The sequence below is a fragment of the Coturnix japonica genome, chromosome 8 (assembly GCF_054131305.1).
Source record: "Coturnix japonica strain WE chromosome 8, WE-NBRP24, whole genome shotgun sequence".
In the NCBI taxonomy this organism is placed as follows: Eukaryota; Metazoa; Chordata; class Aves; order Galliformes; family Phasianidae; genus Coturnix; species Coturnix japonica.
Genome location: NC_140670.1, coordinates 22,405,461 through 22,428,552, shown reverse-complemented (window position 1 = coordinate 22,428,552; position 23,092 = coordinate 22,405,461). Strand labels below are relative to the sequence as shown.

The window sequence follows — 23,092 nt, the reverse complement described above, 5'->3', positions numbered from 1 at the left end:
ATAGGCCAGACTGTGCAAGCTGCAATGTAAAAGGCTGAGTAATGGATCCTGTGATGCCTTTCTGAAGCTTTCCAATTTCCATTGAAGGATGTTTGGGTATGTGTCTTAAATGCTGACATTATTTGATTCTCTTTTGTGTCAGCTGGTTTGTCAAGATATGAAGAGTCCTGATGTAACTGTATAGCATATAAAGAGATACGGATTTTATACTGTTCCCTCACAAAAATCTTAACCTTGAAGTCATTGACAAGTTTGTCTCTGAGTCATGAATTTACCTAGGACTCTAGTTGTGTTACTTCTGATTTAGACTGATGTAAATGAAATCAGAGTAAAGCCTGCTTATTTATTTCCTAAATGTTAGCTCAACGTTTACTATAGTTAGGTGCTGACAGGTTGCTAAATGTAGTACAAGATCTGAGGGACGCAGTACTTGTCCTCAAGAGCTCACACATTTAAGTACTCTTCATATTAACCCTTACTTGTGCAAAAAAGCTGTATCTGCAGAATCAATTTCCCCACCGTAAATGAGAATGCACTCATATAAAGGAAGGGTTTTTCAAAGCAGTTGGGATCAGCTGGTCTGAAATCGGTGTCTTTCACAGTTTAAATATCCTGTTATAGAGCCTAGAAATATCTTATTCAAGACTCATTGAGCAGAAATGCTGCTGACTCTTCAGGTTTTCATGGAAAGCACGGCATTTGAAATACATTAAGGGGAGGCATATTTTCTTTTTGAAATTACTATTCTTGTTAGAGAGGGAGGAAACGTGAGAGAGAATGAGAGAACCCGATGCCAAGGCTGTAGTATAAATCTGTGCTATTAATGGCTTTGGTGTACCAGTTTCATGGGAGTTATTTTAATAATCCAGTATTGTAAGAATCTGAAACAACTTCATTCCAGAGGCAGTGCTGTCAGACTTCTATTTCTGGTAGTTTTTGTGATCTTGATACTAACAGATGTGTTGTTGCTTAAAAGATAAATGCAGGCTTTAAGTGACAGGGTGGGAACAAAGTTATTTCTCCTTGTTGGTTTTTTGTTTGTTTTGTTTTTAGTATTTCATTAATTGTTCAGATACAGGATATCTTCTTTCTGTTTCTGTCTCTCTGAGTCTGTTTTTCTGTCTCTTTTTCTTCTTATTCTAGCGGCTAAAAAATAAAACTAAAAAAAAAAATCCTTGGGGATGCAAATCCAAAGAGATTTAGGAATGCAATAAAAATAACAAATTTAAGACTATTATAAATATATATATTTACCTTTAAGCTTGCCCCAGTGATTTTATGGGTCCCATCTGGAAGGCTGGAAGGACTTGGCAGCAGTGCCAAACTCAGACATAAGCATGGCTGGGGCTATGCTCACCTCCGTGCTGGAGTCCCATTTGTGCTCAAAGTCTCTCACTGGGATTTTCTGATTGCTGCTACTAGTGCTTTTCTGAGGTGTGAAATGTCAAAAAAGATGCATTGCTGTTCATTTATTTCATGCTTAATTTATTATCAGTGGAAATACTTAAACCAATTGATTTCACTTTCTGGTTCTCATGAAGTAGAGCAGATGCGAAATGCTCGAATTGTAAATGTTGAAACAACAAAAAGTGAGGGGAAAAGTTTCCAAGCCAAGCAGTATAATGTACCATTAAGATGCTCTCATGGGCTTTAAACTTCTTGAAAACTTTCTCTAAAATGAGCCCTGAAATTACTATTCTAATACTGTGATTTTTCTCTATAGCGAATCTGTTTTTTCAGATGCTTCACTTCTTAGTGTATCTTATTGATGGATGGATCCGCAACATGTAACGCTGTTGGCAGAAATCCCATCTAAGACTGGTTTAACTGGTGTAGTGCATACTGACTCAGAGTGTAATGACTATTTTGTAATCATGTCTGCATGCCATTGGCAAGAATGCTCAAAATCAATATTAATAGATGCTTTCCTCCCTGGGTTTTTGCTTGGTGTTTGAGTCAATTTGTATGGCATCTTGAGAAATTAGAGTTTTGAGGTTACTGAGGAAGCAAGCAGAGCTTGAGAATATGAAAGTGCGTGCTATGCTGTAGTGCTCAAGGGCTGTATAAGCAACATCAACAATTAAAAAATCTGTAGGGGAGGAAAAGGGGTGGTTTAATATCGTCAGAGTATTTCTGATCGCTTTAACTGGGACTGTAAGTTGGGTAGTGTTGCAGTAAGCCACAAACCTAGTTATACAACATTGTTGGCGCCCGTTGGAGGTGAGGTCTAAAGATGAATTAATATACAAGCTAGATGTTATTCATTCTCTAGCAGAGGTCACTGGTAAGAGGATACTGCATCACTGCACTATTAGCAGCATGCATTTTAATTCAGAAGTAAAATGGACGTGTAGCTGCTAGGTGCTTTTTCCTTTGTGTGTGTGGTTGTGAGGCCACCTCCCTCATGCTGCTCTTGTTGACTTTACCGGGTACAGGATAATCACCAGGTCATTTGTTCTGGAGGAGTACTGTCATTTAATGTGATTGTAATTAACCAAGAACTAGGTTGACTCTGAGCCACCAAATTGCCCTAGTGTCTATTTTTTAACTTGGAGTGAGCACTTCTAGGCACCCTCTGGATTACCTCGCATAGCTCTGTAGGGTTTAAATAGAAAGCGTATCTAGTTAAAGCAAATAATGGAAAAAGTTGGTGTTCCATCCACTCTTGTTACTGACAGTTCCCAAGATCCAGGAAACAGGTATTTGCATTTACTTTTATTCTGTGGTTTTGGCTTCGCAGCAAGATTGGGAGAGCCATTTATGTTAAACGTGTGGGCTTTGGGATGCTTTTGCTATTTTGCACCAAAGTCATTTGAGGCTCCTCGTCCTGAATGTGGGGTTTGTGTAGTTGTAGTTTTGTTTTGTCACAGAGTTGTTTACTGGCTACCTCAGGGGATGTGGCATCACAATTTCTAATCCTAATTCAGCTGCTGACTGATCACGGACCTTCAACTAAGTTGCTTCATGACTGCATGCTCCAGTTTGCTTTTAAGGCATCTTATGGTGTTAGTATGAGTTACGCAATTAGAACTGTTAATATACTTTGAAATCCTGTGTCAAAACCAATGGAATATACTTCAGGAACATCAAAGCAAAAGGATTACCAATCGTTTCCATTTCTAGATATAAAGATGTATTTAAGATATGTTTCAGCATGTTCAAATTTGTAAATGCTGGGTTATTCACTAATAATTTAGTTTCTTCGTTTTGTTGATTTGGTGGTTGCAAATAGCTAAAAATGTTATCTAGACTAAGTTAAGAGATTGAAACTGTCTATTTGGTTAGCTGTATACAAGGTCCCTTTGTAACGATCATTTGGATCGGGTGGCAAATGAGAAAAAAACACTATTATTAGTCTGAAAATGCTGTGTACCTCTTCTCTTCAGACACGTTCCTGTGGGCGATAGGTGGAATTTCCCATGTAACTTCAAGTGGCGCAGTTCTGTAGGCACTGCTGGCTCCAGTCTGTCCTCATATGTCTTTGTGCAGTCTCTGTGGGCTCATGCAGTGGCATGTGTAGAGCTGCAGGCAGCGTGTGCCTCTGTTATTTATTTTGCTTTAGTGCTTTCGACATCGGAGAGAGGGGGGAGAGAGGGTGTTAAGGCGGCAGAATGGATGAGCTTATGAGAAAGCAGAACACTTGCCAAATTAATAATAAAGAAACGACTTTGAAAATGTCCCGTGATCTGTAATAGTTTCATGGAGCAGTCGGGTGTTATTTTGGGATGGAATCCATACGTGAGCTTCTTGGCACTTTGCTGTTGCCTGGGAAAAAAATGCAAACAATGGAAATAGAAGTGGTGAAGGCTTTCTGCTTCTCTCTGAATGCTGCTGGGTTTGGGAGGGAAGTGCTCATGGTTGTGTTTCTGGATACAGCCCCATCAGACTTCTAAGTCCCAGCTGTAATCTGATTTTTCAGTTTTATGGCAGTGAAATTATGTAGGGATGGTTGGTTAGTCTTGGGAAATTGCTGGGTGTTGTGTTGGGAATCTTACTACAAGTTGCCATAGAACTTTGATACCTTTATTCTCTGTCTCCTATCTGAAACTGTTTCACCTGCCTAAATAAATCTCAGGCCCACTCACTCACTCTTAATACAATTACAAATATAGCTGTGTGTCTGTATCTCCTGGAGGTATCTCACACAATGTGTGCAGGTTGGGTGAAGTCTTTGAAGGTTCATCCAAGCTCTCAGTGCTGCTGGCAGAGCCACCTGCAGCCAGAGCTGTCTGTCATATGCTGGGACCTCTCCTTTAAGCACACATCTGGGGACTAACTGGTACCAGAGCATCTGGTCATCCTGTCAGTGGTGATATATTTTTTCATTATTATCATTTTACAAAGGCTTTGGGGAACTTGGACACGGGAGGCTCTCAAAAGCCAGTCCACTTAGTTCCCTCATGTTTCCTTATAACTCTTCCTGCTTATTAAAACACAGAAGTTGTCCTTAAAGCGAAGATTAAACAGAGTGTCTCAACCATGAGGAAGCAGGAATCTGAGTCCCCATGTCATGGCTGGCTCAAACCCAACCATCCAGCACAATCCTTTATAAACCATACATGTTAATCACACATAGCCAGCTCCCATTGCATTTGCTGTTCCTTTCAGCACGGCTGCAAGTTGTGTTGCTTTTCTAGTGAAACATACCCCTTTACAATTAACTTTATTTGCTGCAAAATATTTCTGGACATGTTATGAAGTGCTCTGTCCCAGAAATCTCTCCTATGAGGAGTCAGGAGCCGTCTGCCAACGTTCCTCTGTAGATGTGTAATTCTGGCGCATTTTGTTTGTTTTGTTGGTCACATTACCACAATATTATACATGCAAATTGCACTCGGAGCACAGTGTGCTTCTGAGACTCTGCACAAACAAAATGAAAACTGCCTCCCTCTCTGCCTGTGCTCCTCTCCCGTGTTACTCGAGAAGAAATGGGATTTAGGTTCCTACCTCTGAACTGATTGACAAGAACAGTAACAAAACCCTGATCGGTTCACTTGTGAAAATATGAAGGACTGTGAATTGCAGTACTGAGGATATCAGGGCTCTGTGACTCCTGTTATGCGTGCTCAGCAGTTCCTTCTTCCTTGCCGTTCAACGCATTTTTCTCTTGTTCAGCACAATTCTTAAAAAGAAAATAAATACTGTCGTCACTGAGCGCCTTCTGCTGCGGCCAAGCTGTAGGCTTTAATCTTTGAGGAAGAGCTCATTAGTAGGGAAATTAGCACAGAACCAGCACCTGAAGTCTGTTTTTTCTAAGGCTGTGGATCTGTTGTGGGCTTAGCCACCTGCTTCCAGCCTGCCAAGGGTTACTGTACCAGGGATGCAGATCTCTGACACAGTCACAAGGATATTCCTCCAACCAGAGGTGTAATGCTTGCTTTTTCACAAGGGAAGGATAGGTGAAGACAAGAGAAAAGTGGTGTCCTGGTGAGGGAGATGCCTGGCTGCTGATAGATGTGGAGCTGGGAACAGCACCAGTGCAGGGATACAGGAGGTGATCTCATGCGGTGCCTGCATTTGGCTGCTCATATTGTCCACTGCTGGTGAATGTTCAAATCAGTTTAATTTTTAACTCCAGTGCTCCAAGTTAAAACAATTATTTTCTGAATGGCAAAGACCAAAATCTGGGGAAGTGAAAGCATGATTACTTGTAATTCTGGCAATTGGAAAAATGACTTGAGGTTAAAATGTCTTTTCCTCAGAAGGCTGTGTGATATTAGTTTTCATCTTATGCTGACTCCTTCTGCAGACCTTTTATTAACATGCAGGGTTTACAAGCTCTTGTCACTTCTTTCTTCACCTAAGCTGCTGTGGTGACGTTACATTTTTTGCACACCTGAGCAGTATTACTGAGATAGCTGAGCCTACGCTCATTCAGCTCTAAGCATGGGGCTGGGCTGCAGCTTCTACCAAGCACCTGGCTCTTCCCTCTTCTCCCCTCTATCTATGCCTCTTGTGCATAGAGGGGTCCCATTCATAGGAGATGTCTTCCTTTATTGGGATTTGGAACTGTGGTTCTGAGCACCTACAAAGGAATGGAACATCTGCCTGGGCCTGCACGAGATAAGTGAGATTGGTTCCAATTGCTTTGCCACTGTTTAGTCTGCCATTTAATCTGCCTTCATGGATCCAAGTTTAAATCGATTCATGTGTTCTCATTTCCTGTCCTGAACATGTTGCACAATAGCCTTATTTATTTTTTTTTAAGACTTAATTGCTCAGTTTCACTTCAGCACTGGTGAGTGAAGCAATCATCCTGCCAAGTGTGTTGGTGGATGCCTTGAAGTCTGCCAGGTCCCACAGACTGTCAGGGTACGATCAGCCCTTGCCACATACAGTTTCTAGGTCACGGGGGATATGTACAGGTTGATGGAGAAAGATCAGCCTTCACCAGCTGTTACCAAGTCAGGACTGGTATAGTGAATTTCTTGTTTTAGACCGAAGACCTGTTTTGGAACAAAAAATATGCTTATAGATGTTGTTTCTTTCATTGCCTTTAGTAAACTTTCCCAGATCATCGGTATCACCACGTGCTGTGTGTTTTATTTAGTCCCAGGGTTCAGTTTGTAAATATTCCGAAAGAAAGTGATGAAAAAATGTTGGAGGCTTAGAGATCTTTCCATGGTTTTGGTCAGTTTGGTGTCGTCATCATCTAAACATAGGCATGCTGGACTGGAAGCGATCTCCTGGGTCACAGCTCCCTTGTTTTCGCCTTTCCCAGGCACTGTCGTATTGCCCTTTTTATAAGTGCATTCAGCTCTGTCTCAGCAGCGCTTGTTTTCTGTCCTCGTTTGGGAAACCGTTCCCAAATGTTGCAATTCTGAGTCGGCCTTCAGACTCCCGAGCTTCTTTAAATTTCCCTTCCTATTCCTGCTGTGTCCAGAGGGGACGGGCAGTCTGGGCGTTTTGCTTGGACGGAGAGCTATGCTCCAGGGGCTGAGCCTAAAGGAGAGAACAAAATGGGACTCCGCAGGTTGGACAAAAAATGTTGCTAGCGTTTCCCAGAGGTATGTTATTCCTTCTTAAATATCTCTTGTAGAAACAAACTGCACGAGGATTAGGACAGAAATCATGTGCTGGATTTAAATAATAAATAGTGCTTCCTGGCACCAGCATCAATAGAACGCAGTTGTCTTCATTATACAAAGTATGAGATTCTTTAGTACTGAATAACATTTTGCATTGCCTCTGCTAAATCAGAGCTATCGAGATGTTAAGGCAAACAAGCACTGATTCAAGCTGTGGATTTGGGTAATGTGCTCCACCTACTTGAAAGCAAGAGTGCATTTTTGCATCGCAAGAGTGAATTTGAGTGATTTATGATCCCATCTTGCATTTCCAAAAGGCTTTTCTTTACTAGTTTACAAGGTGGTTCCCCCCCCCCCCATAATTTTGTATCGTTTAGGTAATCCATAAATCTATCATTAAAGATAGTCATCGCTAACCTCTGTGGCCCCTCGGTGACAAGCCCCATTGTCAAAGGCAGGCGATGTGCCAGGAAACTGTGACTCCCAGAGAGAGTGTGCAAGGTTAGGGGCAAAGCATTCTATTGCCAGAGAAACTATTCCGAGTGGATTTGTGTGGAACAACAACGATATCCAGTGACTAGTTAAATTAGCCACAGATGTGTTTTCTATAGCACCGTCCAAGAAGATACACAGTACTTTAAGGCTCGGTTGAGGCATAATGATCTTCTGAAGTCAAATCAGATCCAAGCAAAACTGCATCTGTACTAGGAAAGCTTTTAAGGACTTGTGTAACATGATTCAGGCGAGTAGATGAATCAGACTGCTGCACGCTGAACAAGGAGCACATCGGTGAGAGATGAGGTAAGGGGACTTGCATAGAAGCGTGACAGTTAGGTGTTAGTTTGTGGTGAAATCACTGGCTTTGGGGGTCGGCACGGCGGTGGGCTGGCACTGTGTGCCCCCTGCCTGCAGCCGGGCTTTCCGTGAGCTTTCCAGAATATCTGAGCGCTTGGCTTTTTACTTACTGTCTCCATTGCTCGGGTTCCTCTGTGCCACTCCTCCTCCTCCTGCCGAGTTTGGTTTCTGATTACTCTGCTGAGGGCATTAGAGATGTTAAATATTTGGAAAATGTTCACGTTCTGGAAGCGAAGTACAGGTGGAGGACTCGTGGCTGTTCTCATACAGACCTTTCCCTCGGCGTCACAGGGAATGATGAGCAGAATGAGGGATTTCTGTCTGAGCTCAGTGCTGAGCAGCTCAGCTTCCATCCCGCACCAAACTCCTGCCTGTGCCGCTCAGTCTCATCCGCAGCGTTCCGATAAAAGGCAGCGGGGAGAAGCCCTGCTGAATTACAGATCTGTTGTGTGCTGTAAAGTTCTGAGGAAACATGAGCAGCTTAGTTACTGCGGCAGTTGGAGCAGGAAGCAAGAGAAGCTTTTGTTGCATTCCCTGACCTATTTCTTTACTGTGGTATTTACTCAAATTTAAATTGAATATAGCGTATTAAAATGTCATGATCAAAAAGAGCCTGGAAGTACACAGCTTGGATTCTCATTGCTATAAGCATTAACAGCCAAAATGGAATTAAAAACTGGTATTTTTTGAGGAGGACTGGCAGATTTTATGATAGATATAAATAATATTTTTTCACAATAGAAATAATATGGGTGAAAATTTCTTTCTCTGTTTTTCAGAGGTCTGTTAAATGTTTGTTAACCATATTGATATAAATGTGGCAGTGAGTATTTGCTTTGAGTTTCCAGATAGAATTCCAAAAAAGGTTTAAATGCTGTCGGTTTATTCACAGAAATGTTGTTTTCTTTTCCTTCCCTTTTTACCTCTTTGTGATCTTTGATTGTAGTCAAGCAAACTGTAGTGCTTGCTATCTTCTGTTTCCACTTGAACTCTGAATTCTGCTTCAGGAGCTTCTGCACATCTATTCTTAGGAATTTTTGCAGGTCACATGCAGAACCATGTGTGTGCGTGCATGCATGCGTGTATGTCTCTTGATGGCGTACCAATAATTAGAATAACCCTGCAAAGTCATGGCTTTTCTTCTGGAGAACTCATGGCCAAAAATGAATCTTGCCTCTGTTTTCAGGTATATTCTGGTTTCGACCTACGACACCAGGCAGATGTATTTGTTCTAAAATATGTTTATGTTGAAAATACTCAAACCAATGGCTTTGTTTTTTCTCTTTTTTCAGGGTCTTTGTAAACAGAAGTTTAGCTATGGAAAAGATCAAGTGCTTTGGTTTTGATATGGATTATACGCTTGCTGGTGAGTATCTTCTTGCTCTTTCTCACTGACTTAGTTTGGAATATTACTTCTTGTTGAGAGAAGACCAGTAATTGATCGGACTGCTCCAGTTAGCAGGTGCTTCCTGTGTTAGCAAATATGTAATTCAATGTTCGTTCCACTTTCATTTCAGGTGTTTCTCTTTAATTTGTTATCTGGAAGCTGTATTTGGTTATGAGCCACATAGCTTTAGTACAGTTTCAAGGAAATTGAAACCTGGAAAGTATATTTACTTGCTTATATTCCGCTGTCATTTGATATTGTCCCTGATGAAAGCCTGGTTTTGACTAACAGTGTGATTTTATTGTCCTTGGTGCCTATGATGGGCTACACCTTTAATCAACAGATGTTCTTGCATCTTGGGTCATTTTGGAGTAAGTTTTCCTTTTTCCCTCGTCTCCTGGCCACATCAGTGATGTGTCTATGAGAAGCAGCAAGGCAGGGGACTAGCGTTGGCTGATAGAGTTAATTTAGAAAGCATTGCCCGTTCTTTGTGGCAGAAAGTCTTTGGGAGGTTGCATAAGATTTTCAGTTTCATACACTTTTCTGCAGGGCTTCTCCATCTTTCAAATACTTGACAGGCAACTTCTCTGAGTCTTCTGCTGAAGACAAGGGTAGAGTTGCAGTTTTCTGTGTAATCAAACTTACATGATGTTACATGTTTTCAGGAAGGAAAAGATAAAAACCCCACTTCCACTTTCCTAGGCTGTAGTGTCAGGTAGGCTGTAACTAAGGCTGTCACATAGAATTCTACCTTCTTTCTCACTACCACTTCCAATGTTGTGGATAGGAAATTTCTATCACTCTTGATATTTCAACTTAAAATACTGAGTATACGCTGAGATATATAAAGTAAAGTAAGAGGGTCACCTAATAATAGGTTAACGCAGCATGTCAAGTTGGGTCACCTAGTTACTGTGTCTATTGAGTAGATATGAGGGATGCTATGGGCAGTGCAAGTGGGTAAGTGAAGGTTAGGGAAGGCCCCGTGTGCTCTCATGGTTAGACACAGTGCTCAAAAAGCAGTTTTGGAGGCTATGGCAAGTAACTGATGTTCAGATTTCAGCCATTTGCTTTGGTGCAATTTGTTTTCGAGCAGTTGCCAATGAGGTGCTAGTAACATGTAAAAGGTTTGGTTATTTAACACCTTATTTATAAATCTGCTTAAAATTCCTGCCACTTTTTAAGTCATAAAGTGTATCGCAGTTAATCTGTGCTGGATTTTCCAGATACAGTTCCAAAGAGGGCTCAGATACAACTGCAGGCACGCGCTTTCCGTGTTTGCATTTCCCAGCTGTGACAGCCTTATGGCCGGGCTTTTAGGGAGAGCAAAACAGTTCAAGAACAAATGCTTTAAAGAAAAAAAAAAAAGAAAGAAGTTGTAGGTTTCAATTCCATACTGAAAGAACAACTTACTTTGACAAACTGGCAGCATTTCCAAGGACGCGGGTGATCCCGGTGGAACAAGAAGCGTGTTGCTAACTGACAGAAGGAGAGTTTCAGCGCTCTCCTCACTCCTCCGACTGTTCATTTTACTCAAGTGTTGCATGTTCCTGTAAACACAGAGCAAATGTGTTGCTATCCACAAAATGATGCTCAGTTTGATGAGAGGAAAGATGTGAATGCTTCAAGCATCCTTAATCGGTTCTTTGGGATGTGGAAACGTGAGGCTTCCAAGGCTGGAAGGTCACAGCCACACAATTCAGCAGGCAGTCGGTGCATTTGAGGGGGCTGAGTGGGGCAAAAAAAGAAACGAGATGGGATCTGAGCAGAAAACAGGAAATCTGGACCGCTCTTGGGTAAGCTGCTGGCCTGTGCCTTCTCCTGCGGTATAGCAGAGATAAGAGCTGTAGGTCATTTTACAGGGAGTTGTAAGAGTATAGTTAGGCTAGAAAGCCATTTTCAGATGAAAAGCCTTATGCCTGCTAAGCTCTAGTTCCCCTTTCTGTTTTAATCAACTGTGAAACTATCAACTACCTGTTCATCTTGTTACTGTGTCTCACCATCATCCCTTCTTCTCCGTATGGGCTTTTGTTATTTGACCATTATTTGCTGTGCGAAACTGTGGCACACAATAAAAATTATTTATTAATTGCAGGGGCGTTAAAGAACATGGTGTAAAAATATTATCTCAATTAATTAATTGGAATTATAATGAAGAAGTGGTCAAGTATAACATTCATGCATTGTAGTGCATTCATAAGACACAGTCATGTTTTCTTTAAGGGCAAATTATCGCCCACAGACTCTTTCACATGGATATGTTTGCTGTCTAGACTTGTATGTGTATATTTATGTATACACACGTGTATATAAAGCTTGTTTATCCACAGTTTAACACTTGGAAATAGCATCTGCATACCAGGTGGTATATGGTGAGCAGATGCATTTTGGAGGCCTGTTCATGACTTATGTGAATAGGTGAAGAAGAATGGAAGCTCCTCCAGTGTCCTCATCTGTTTTCTACATTTGTGCTTTCAAATGTTGCAAAGTCACTTTTGTAAAGATGTTTAGATGTATCCCAAGCCCAGTCTTTTTATTCAGTGATTGACAGCAGTCAGACCCATTAGACCTGTCTAAAACTGTGTTTTTGCTCTGCTCTGTTTCATGACCTTTCATGTCATCTCTAATCTGATGGCATTCATGCTGTAGCTGCCAGTCATAGATTTTGACAGCTCAGGAGCAGATTGGTTATTTTTGAATGCCCTGAATTGCCCATCTTGTGAAGAGGATGCGTCAATGAAAGAGAACACAGTAAGTCTCTTTCCTCCCAAATCAATGGCCACTTGTGGCACCAAAAGCCTCTTTAGGAAGTGATTCAGTACCAGAGAAGTCAGAATCTTTCTGCACTTTGGAAGCTTGAGATGGTTTTGTATTTGTATGAGTTTAAGTAGACAAACCTACTCATAATAGCACTGATTTCTGTCTGAAATGAGCTGATTTGGTAGGAATGTGATATTTCCATTTGCAAGTATGTATGGATGTAGTAACACCTACTACACACATGCTGCAGTGATCATACATTTTGCTACTTGCATGACTGAGAGTGTCAGCTTGCCAACTGACAGCAGTGTTAGTATCATCATGTTACGCTGCAAATAAAATATGACTCCAGACATTTGTTTCATAGGGTAATATTTCTTAACCTTATTAAATTAAAAGACCACTTGACTTGAAAACAAAAAGAATTTGAGGCTGCTCAATGCAGCACTGTCACAGTGATTTTGTTTGCTAGTCAAAATTGCGTTATGCTTTAAATTCTTGTTAATAACTTTTATGTTTTCTCATTGTGTTTGTCTCTTTCCCTGCATAGGGTTGGGAAATACTGTTAATAGAGGTGGGTTGGGCAAGTAAAGTCTTATTGAAGAAAAGAGCCTGAAGGTTTTAGCCTTCTATTCTGAGAAATTATGAACATTAAATTGCTGAATTTAACTGTGGTTACAGCTGGAAATAATTTGGCCGCTAGGAGCTCAAAATAAAGTGGAAGCAAATTGAAATGACTCTTTCAGGTTTTAGATTCCACCTTTTCCCCTCAAGGATTAATCCTTGTGGGGTGAATGAGGTCTCCTACATGCATGGAAGCTTGCAGTGCTCTCTGGGTTGTTGTGCAAGGTACATTAATACCAAAGGCTCCAAAATCTTTGTAGGATGTCAGTTTACTTGTCCCCCTGTCTTGTGTCCCTTTGGAAATGCAGCTGAGAGAAATGGCTTTTAGGGGAAATTTTGTTCGGCTGCTTCTTTCTCAGGATGAGCTACACTTTTAATTATTAGGACTGTATCTAAGTAATGCAGGAGGCCTTGGCATTCCGGAGTATTACATGGGATGGGTTGCACAATGAGGCTGTGGATAGTTGTCCCTTGACAGGCACAGGGCTACAGCAGCAAGGTTTTTGGACTGGCTGTAATTTCACACCAGGCCATGGGCAGATGGAGAAGAGTTAGTAAGTATGACAAACTGGGTTGTGCTTGAAAAGATTCCTCAGTGACCACCGCCCTTCTCCAGACGTTAGAGCCATGCTGAAAATTTTATCTTCCATCTCCAAGGTAGATAGGACGTAAGATCAGCAAGACCAGCATTTGGGAGGCCTTCCCTGTACTTAAATCACTGTTGCTTCCATGTTCTCCATTAAACTATAATAAAATCATCACTAGTGGCTGCAAACTGTTTCAATAAAAAAGAAGGGGAAATGAAGCTTGAAAAATACTGTTTTTATTGTGTGCAAATATGATTAATTCAACATCATCTGGAATGTAGCTCGTGTCCTGGAAACGTTACCAATGTAATGCCAAGATTTGGTGCACTGCAAATGTTTTATTGCAAAATTGCTTATGCTTTCAGCTACAGCATTTCCCTTCTTATCACATGGGAAAGACACGGGAAAGGCAGCTTTAGTCATTGTTTGTGGCTGCCTTTCCCAGCTCTCTCCAAAATGCAACATGCATAAACAAGTTTGGCCCCTTCCTCACGTTCATGCCTAAGCCATCCAGGCAGTCTGGGGGTGAGCGAAGTGTTACACACCTACATCTTATTTGGAAACGTTTGACTTTACATAATGGCTCTGGAAAAGATCCACCCAAACAGTCAGTAGGATTGGCTGCAGATCTGCAGGAAAAGGTGGCAGCTGAGAACTTGTTCTTGAGTCCGTCCAGTGTTTGTACCTCCGTCAAGTTTGTATGTTTCAGTTTCCATAACTGAGAAATGGGACTGACGAATTTGTTCCTCGTGTAAGACTTTCTGGATTACGCAGATGAAAAGCAAAGTATAAACGTGGGAGTTTTACACATGAAAGGTTGAGCTGAACACTTAACAAAGCTCATAATGTAAGCAGCTACAAAGAAATATTTGTTCTGCTCAGATGCCACTGCTGCATGTTTACTGTTAAATATGAATGTTCTAACAGAGCTCTCCTGCTTAGGTTAAAGGTTTGTCATCTGTTTCATCATAGTCTAAGGATTCTGGGCTTGGAAGCTCAGCAGCTCTACTTTTATCCCAGGTCTCAGAGTAATTCAGCTCTGTGTGTCATTTAGGCGTGTGGTGACTAGGGAGGGGGAGTGGTAGATGTGACAACAGTGGCCTTCAAGCTGTCCTAGCAGACACTGAAAGATGCTTTGACTCTTGCACATCTGCTGTCTGCGTTTTCATGTTTGCACGTTTCAGTTTTAACAGGTGCAGATTTTGCAGATTTCAGAAGCTGTTTTGGCCATTGGTGTTTTAAAGCTGAAGGCAGATGGAGAAGTCGAGTTGTTCCTAGTATGCTTTGAGCTGGATGTTTTTCACATACCAGTGCAGTGCTAAGGGTGACTGTTGTCCCTGTTCTCCTTGTGTGGCTGCTTGCAGGAGTTTGTCCGTGTAAAGCTGCGTACAGCAGCAAACCCAAGATGTGGAGCTGTGGCTTTTCAGAATGCTGGCATTGGAAATGTGGAGTGGAAGAAGCACGTGTTGCTTGCTCTGTGCCAGTAAATCACTGCCTGACTGTTCATCAGCCGTCAGTGGATTCTTGAAGAATTGGAGCATTAAACAAAGCTGGGGGAAGAACAAGTCCTCACGGTGTAAGGAAGGTTTCAAAGGCTGTGGTACTCCGCTCTCTTGCTGTCAAGAACACAGGAATAACCCTGTCTGGGTCAGCAGTTCCTGCTTTTGCCAGACAGATAGAAATATGGAGGTATTTTTCAATCTAATAGATGCCCTTATCTAGTAATCTCAATACCACAATAGAAGTACTATTAAGTTGCAAATACCCCAGTGATGAAGCAGATAGCTTTCTCTGTAGGAGGAACCAAAGCTGAGAGCACAGAAGGATTTAACTCTGAGATCACATGTGTGCTAGTGCTTTGTAAATGCTTTATTTTAGCACATGGCAGAAAAGCTTGTGTATGTGGCTCATTGATGGCATGGGCATTTGTGCTACATATATGCCCAGGTGCATACTGTTAAACAAATTAAATGTGTAGCTTTAAAGGACTGCTCTCTTAAGTGAATATGGTCAGGCAGTGAGTCTGATGGAGCTGGGGGAGATGGATGTGGAGAATGCCTGACTTTGAGACTCCTATACCAACCGTGAGTTTTGTTTCCTTTTGTTTTAAAAATCGTATCTGAAGGGAAAGTGAGCAAGGCCATCAACAGGCAAGTAGAAATGATGTGGAGAGAAGTAACAAGTCTCGTCTACTTGGATGCTGATATGCCTGAAAAGCGCCTTAGATATAGACTATAAATGGCTGCTGTGCCTTTAAGTCATTTTATTTCTAGATGCAACTGAATTATTTTTCAACATGAAGCCCATGCAACTATTTCTTCCCTGTTCAGGAAGTTTTTATTGAACACTAAACCCATATTTTGGCACAGTAGTTTGTTTCCATGGAAATGGAGGGATACTTCCATTATGGGATTATGACTCCCAGTGGGCTGTATCTTGAGAGAGGTGAATGATGAAGGCCGCTCAGTAAGCACGGAAAGATTCTCTTGTGCCAGGGGAACTGTAAAAAAATAAACAATTTCCCCTAAAGAACAGGTGACTGTGCAGTCATCTATAAAATACTATTCCGGAGCAAAGGGATGTTATGCCAACGATTAAAATTGACAAATTGAAGTTTCTTGAAATGCAGAGTCGGTCTGAATTGCTTCTCTCAACACGCAGAATGTCACCTCAGTGCCGTTGTTACCTCAAGCCATGCATTTTTATTCAGTAGAAGCAGTGTTTCCAAGCTGAAGCTCTGTTTTGTTGGCCTCTGAGGCATATCCAAGCAGCCCCAATCTTTGTTACATCAAAGGCAAACAAAATGCAGCAGCAGAAAGCTAAAAATATCTAGCATTTACCAATGAGAGCACTAACAAGCCTGCTTTGGGAAGAGTTAAAGCTGATGATACTTGACAACATTTTTTCTTAGTGTTAAACAAGTAGAAACACAGCACTAAAGCAACCCGAAGTGTAGAAATCCAGCAATTCAGAGCCAAGCTGATCATACAATGGTGGGTCAGTCTTCAGAGCAACAACAAACGCGGTCTTTACAGATCCTTTTAGCATGCAGAGTGGGAGCACAGGAGCTGATACAGTTCCAGGTTAGAGGTTTTATAGCTGAAAGCTGTGCTGTGCACTTGGGAATGTGTGCGGGAGCATTAGAGGTGAGGAATTTTCCATCACTCTAGGCTGCAGAGTGGGTGCCGAGCTGCTTTATGGGCACTGCTGCAGTTGCGGACTGCAGTGCCTTTGTTCTCTGTAGGTGTGCTGTGATTACCACCTAAAACCAGCACTGGACTGTCTGAAAGGGCACTGGGCTGCCACTGAAGCTCAGATGTACAGGATCTAAAAGGTTTGGCCCTCCAACATGCGGTGGCTCTTGCCTTGTTTCCTGTTATCAGATTCACCATCAGAAACATCTGTGGCTGCACAGGGCTCAGTGCAAGACTGGCTCTTCATATGCAGAGAGCAGCTCCTGTGTGAGGCATACAGAAATACAGCCGGAGGTTTTGTTGAGGTCTTGATCGCTGATCACCTCAAAAAAATAATTTCTAGTGAAATAGAAGAGATGCATTAAGTATTGAAGCATATTTAAAGCTCAGCTTTGTCTTGCTGGAAAGAACAGGGCTGTGTTTGATTGTGTTTGTTTGGATAAATGAAAGTTATGATCGATATGACAGTGATTTCTTCCCATTTCAGATTGAAAACTTGGCTGCTCATAGCCATTTTGTTTGTTCAGTACAAGGAAATCTCAATTCAAATAGAAGCTGAAATATTGCAGTTTTGTTTTGCATAATACAGTGTGGTTTTATGTATGGTCTAGTAGTTAAAATCAAACAGTGAGACTGAAGGGAGCTGGGTTCTATTCCTGGCTGTTTTTCAACTTGTTTTGACCTCGGACGAATCCCTTATGGTCGCAGTTCAGCCAAGTCCATAAACAAACGACAGTTGGGTGATTCACCACGTTCCTAGCTTAAAAGGTACGAGCTGTCCCTTGGGATTTCTTGAGGTTACGACCAGGCACATTTACCAGTTTGTTTGCAGGCACCGAGCACCCAGGTCAGCACAGATGTGAGTCCCCAGCACTGAGAGGCAGAGCAGGCCCATCTCCTTGTGCTGTGCTGGGCAGAGGTGGCTTGAGGTCTGTGCTCTGCACAACCTTCCTGCAGTGGTGTCTGTGTTCTCCCCTGTGCTGACGGAGGATGCTGGCAGGTGAAATGCCTGCATTTACCATGGCAGAAGTAACGGTGCTCAGACTTCAGTTTCAGGGCCAGCACCTGACTGCAACTACCCTGGTTAGAAAAGGCCCCACAACACAAGCTGATGTCAGGTTTATCCTAAAGCATTAATCCTATTCTTTAATAATTGTGTGTGCAAACTGATGGTAATAAATTCCCTAGAAGGGGTTTGGTGTGTAAATTACGATCATTATCTGGTTATGTCTGGGGAGTTCTCAGACCTCTGGGCCTACAGCTGAGACAGGCTTTCTTCAAACCATGGCTCTGTGGAATGCTCGCCCGGTGCTTATTAATCTGTTTAATTGGAATTCTTGCCTCAGTGGGGTTTACTTTCTAATTAAGTCCAGTGTTTCAAGCACCTCTGGGTTTGGTTGCTCAGTTTCCTTCTAGATTCTGAATTGGAAGTGCCAGAACACGTGGTGGTTGTGTGGAACATCAGAGAACTGGTGGTACATCACAGTGGTACGTGAGTGTGTGCTCGGTGTCAGGGCTGTGTGCAGAGGAAATGCTGACAGAATGGAGAACATGGTAGAGATCTGTCCTGGTCTGGGATGCTCAGCCGAGATCCCATTTTGTAGACCATGGTGGGGCAGGTTCCGTAGGTATTTTTACTGCCACGACAGACGGGTTGTGAAAGGGCATCTCGACTCTCAAGGCTTTAACTAAGCACTTTTCATCAGCACAACACTGATAACAATGTATTCTTGATATGTACTTGCATTATGTATTTGTGATGCAATTCAGAATGTGGATCGATACTTCAGCAGAACTTTGATCCTGCTCTTTATATGCGGTGTGCGTAATTTCAGACATGTGTTTGCACAAGCTCAATTATGCATGCTGTGCCTATATAGAAACCTGGCTATTGTACCCACCTGCCCATATAGGTCCTAACTGCCGGATTTGCATGCCCCGGCCACTGGGGAATAGTCAGCAGCTGAAATAACCTGTTTCTAGTTATTTCACTTTCAGTTCTTCAAGACTTAACACAAAGTAATTGGGCTGCGTTTCCTGTGCTTCAGAGGCAAGGCTGAACCCTTCACGTTATCTGTCTGCTTTTTGACTTACCTGTCTGTGTCATCCCCAGAGAACTCAAATAGCGGGTAGAATTACTCAAGACTGAGTGTTCCTTAAGCTTTGTGCAAGCCATCAGAGGAGGTCATCACCTGTAGTTTGAGAAATGCTGATCTTATCTGAATACCTGATATTAGGAAGTTTCATAGTTTCCATCTGCCAGCCAGAGCCATGAGGGTTGGCTAAGGTGTTTCTAATCCCAAATCTCAGCTACCAGGGGCAAGGACAGGGAAGCCCACAGGGATGGTGCTCTCAGCACCTGCATTTGAGTCCAGGCGTTGGGGCAGGCAGGTCCAGCCATATGCCAGGGGCAGCCGGGGCTGCTTGGGGCTCCCAGCCTGGAGGAGCTGGCTGAGGGGATGGAGGGGTGACACTTAAGGAACCACAAGAAGCTGCCCTGCCTGTGAATTGGAAAACGTGTGTGTGGGGAGGAGGAACAAGGAAAGAAATGGGCAGCCCTTAAAGGGCTTTCTTCTCTCCACAGCTTAAACTGAGCCATCAGAATCACTGCTACCTGACCCAGCTACAGGCATTAAGCACTTATCTTCAGAGCAGCCTTACAGGAGGTCTACATACTTCTGTGGGTCCTTTTTGCAAAGTCATTCCAACTTGCCTAGCTTTGCATTTAGTGCCAATTTGATCTCAAAAGCGATTTCTGATTATTCCATGCATACCTGTAAGTTGCAAAGAGGTCTTGCCTTCTTCCTGTGTGTGCTTGTGAACCAGAGCACTGCAGTAGGCTGCAGCAATGGACAGGATTGATGCTGGTTCATCCCTCAGTGCTTTACACTTAGAAGCTTAAATGTAAAAGTAAGTGTTAAAGAACGTGATTGAATTTGGATGCGCTGCATCAGACTGACTCCATGTTTGAGGCTCTTGCTGGGAGGGCAAAATTCTCTTCTCAAGTTCCTGGAGTAGCTCCTGACTGTCTCCCAGGTCTCCTGCGAGAACATGTGCAGGTGTTTTGTGCTGTGAAAGAAATGGAGTGACCTGACAGCAGCAATCTGTGACCAACGGAGGGATGGGCAATAATGGCAAAGCCCCAAAAAGAGCACGAGACCCTTTCTTGAGTCACTTGCTCTGTGTCCAAGAGAAACCTGAAGGGTTTATGTCACTTGGGCAATGCACATGTAGCCTCATCCTTCTAATTACCACTGAGCTGATGATCTAAGGCTGCTTTGTGGATATGAGGACAGAATTTTGCCTGCAGGATGCACGATTACCAACTGTGCCTCCTCTATAAATCAGCTGTAAGTGCATTTGGAATAGCTGCCAGGTCGGCTGCCGAGCTTACCCGAGGACACGGCTCCAGCGACACCGTCCCACGTGGCACCGAGCTGTTGCAGTTTTAAAATCAGTCTGATTTTTTTCTTTAACAGGGGAGCCCAGTGTAACTCCGTCAAGACTGGAGTGACACTCTGAATCTGCATCTGCCTCATGTGAGTTAAAATCCTGGCAGCGGCATTTTGCATAAGCTGGAGCCTCTGTAGAGATCTTTTTTTATTTTTTTTTCCTTTCTTTCTTTTTTTTTCTTTTTTTCTTTTTTTTTTTTTTTTTTTTTCCTTTACAGGAAGGCTATAAAATTGTTACTGTATGTGTCTTGGCAGCAAAGGTAAAAACAACCACACAAATGCATGAGAATGGCATACCTTACTGCACAACCCCGCTCCTTGCAGCTCGGCTCCCTCCTAACACTCCTCACAGACCAGAGGCTTGCAGCGTTCACTCCCGGGGTCCTGCTTTTAACTTTCACTAGTGTCGTTTTAAGGCAAGTGACGATGTGAAGGGGAAGCTGAAATGCTGTCAGCTGGCTGCAGTTTTGTAAAGGTTTGGTTGTTTTCTCTCAAGCGCAATTACATAATGCACAAGCATGGGGTGTCCATCACCCTGAGCCATCAGAGCAGCTGTCTGTGTTCAAGCACAAATGATTTTAATAACTTTTCTATTGGAGGAGAGGACTTGGCACGGTGGCAGAGACACGGCCATCGAGCAGTGAAAAGGCAGAAAGGAGGTTGGGGTGAGTCGCAACTCATGCTTCAATTGTACTCTCACCCTGTGTGCTTTTTGGGCTGAGAGATGGCAAGGGCACTGTGGGCTGTGGTGTGGTGGTTCTGCTTCACCTTCATTGGGATGGGGCTGCTCAGAGGGTGAGAGCAGAGCACAGGATATACTGCATGGCAAACTGCCCAATTCCTGCAGCACCACAGCCTGTGAGTTACCTCCCGTTGTGTTTCAGCACAGGACTGGGGGGATTTAAGCTCCCAGAAAGGTTTAAGCTATTGTTTTCATTGTCCAACTGCAGAAGAAAATACTGCTGCGCCCTCTCTTTATCTCTTTGGATGCCTGAAGATGAGAAAGCAGGGCCAGCCCTGAGTACAGTACTAGAATACATTTTCTATCTAGGCTAAGCAGTCTCTTAATGCATGTGGCGGGGGCATCATCCCCAGATGTGCTGCTGTCATTGCTGTACTGTTAGCTTGTTCATGTTTGGTCTCAAGGAGATGGATTGCTTGTTTGCCTGAAAGCTCACGTTGCTTAAACAGGTGTTCACAAAGCTTACAAGAAGCGTGGGCTGTGGTTGGTACCGGCTGATGCAGCGCGGGCTGCGGTGTAGTGCTGCAGTGCAGTCTAGGAGGGCTCAGTCATCTCTCAGTCTGTTCCCAGCTGTGTGTAATTAAAGGAAAGTTTATCTTGGGCAGTATCATGGTAACTGGGGAGTGCTCGTTGTCCCTTTCCCATCCCCTGGAGCTCAGTGTCCCCATGTAGTTCGTGTATCAACAAGAAGACTCTTGTTTTCCAGGTGTGATGGAATTGGTAGAAAAACATGGAGGAGACGTGAGGTATGAATGAGCTGGTATCTTACTTTTATGCAAGGAGGAATCAAGGAGGTGCTATTTGTAGCTTGAGATGGAAGGGGAATGATTACTTCCTACAGAAATTAGAATTCAGATTAACTGTGTTGTGGTGCTGTCTGAGCAGAGACTTGGGATGATGAAACCTGTTCTTCAGCCTTTTTCCTGCTGGTGTGTCAGCTTGTTTCTGTAGGCTCAGTTCAGTGGAGGTTTGCAGTGATAAATGTGATGGAAAGGGAAATACAGAAGGGAAGAAGCTGAGTGATCAGCCACACGTGAGCTGTTTGCTGAGCAGATGCACAGGCTGTGTGACTGAAAGCCCTGTGGTTTGCCTAGAAGGGTTCTGCTGGAGAAGCTCTCAAACCACTTCTGTTTGTCCAGAGGAGGTGCCAGCATGTTCCTTGATGTTTGTTATGTCTGGGCCGTGCCGTGGTGGTCGGTGAGTTCAGAAGGGGCAGGGATTTCTGGGAGATGTTTTATTGGGAAGTGATGGTTTATGGACAATTGGTAATGTGGTCTCAGGGAGCTGCGTGGACAGAGTGGGGAGTAGAGGCTACTTCACATCATGGGGCCAACTTTGCTGTGCTCTCGCCCTCTGAGAGTATGTGCAGGTGTATTTCTCACTGTTTTCCCTGGGAAGTATCTCTGTTGTCCTGCATCAAAGGAGTTCCTTTTTCCAGATGATGCTCTGGTGTCACTCTCACAATGTTCATCACCTAACTGCCTTTTGCTCCCTCCAACTCTAGCTCACTCCCCAGGATTGCCTTGTCAGTCACTGCTTCCTTCATTAGCTGTAGTTTTTGATTGCTTATTCCTATCTGTAGCTCAATCAACCCTTCCTTTCCTAAAGGACAGAAAAGGCTACGTGCACTGAGTGTTGTATCGTGTTACTGATATGTTTGTCACTGGTTTAATGATGCTTGAAGATCTTGGTAATTATTTGGCTTTGGTTCTGTGTTCAAGAACATTACCGGTTTGTTTTTTGCATTTGAATGGTGTTGAGTTTAATGAGAAGAATGAACTTACAGAATACTTCTGGATTGTTAATAGATATGGGACCCCTCTCACATGGTTACTCTGAGTCTTATTTCTTTGATAGTTCCTACCTTTTTTAGTATTTTTATAGTATTTTATTCATTTGTTTTCTCCTTTCAGATTGAGCTTCTGTATTCCACAGTATACATATGGTGGTGACTACCTGGGCAGTATAGACAATGGCATTAATAGGCATTATGATGCCCACAGATGTGTGAGCTACCTCTCAGGAAAAGCAGTTTGTCTTCTAAAAAGCTTTCTTACTTTCAAACTTGGCTGAGTTAAATACAACATATGCAAGAATCCGAGACACAGCTGGACTCATTGGACCCCCAGTAGGCCTCAATGAAGTAAAGGGTTTTGTTTGACCTCATTATATCTTAGAACCAATTTAAGACAGTGTCATGCAACAAATATCAACACGCTGTCATAGAAATACAATGATTTCCATCTGTCACAGGGACGCAGCAATTTCCTTCTAAATGTTCAGTTAATGATCTAATTAAATAGTAATATTCCCAGTGCATGGGAAGGTCATTTGCAGGAAGAAGACAGTCCTGAAGGTAGGAATGACTTGGTTGAACGAGTCATTCGTTCTGTGTTGAGCTAAGGTGTGTGTCACAGATGAGCAGCTTGTGGGAAATGTGGGAGCAGCAAGCTTGCCTGAAAG

General features: G+C 42.9%; 1 protein-coding gene across 11 annotated transcripts in view; it reads left to right on the top strand.

Moving 5' to 3' along the window:
• NT5C2 (5'-nucleotidase, cytosolic II) overlaps positions 1-23,092 on the top strand; it is a 51,785-nt gene that overhangs the window by 16,488 nt on the left and 12,205 nt on the right. For 4 of the 11 annotated variants that reach the window (XR_014948731.1, XM_085554675.1, XM_015866923.2 and 1 more), the window contains one exon: positions 9,176-9,249. Coding sequence is in view for 4 of the 11 variants with exons in the window: in XM_015866923.2 (XP_015722409.2) it covers positions 9,176-9,249 (74 nt within the window). In the remaining 7 variants the exon portion in view is untranslated. Of the gene's footprint in view, positions 1-6,834; positions 7,008-7,568; positions 7,830-9,175; positions 9,250-19,914; positions 19,975-23,092 lie in introns of those variants that run through there. The other 7 variants (XM_085554673.1, XM_085554672.1, XR_014948732.1 and 4 more) reach the window with 5 other exon arrangements.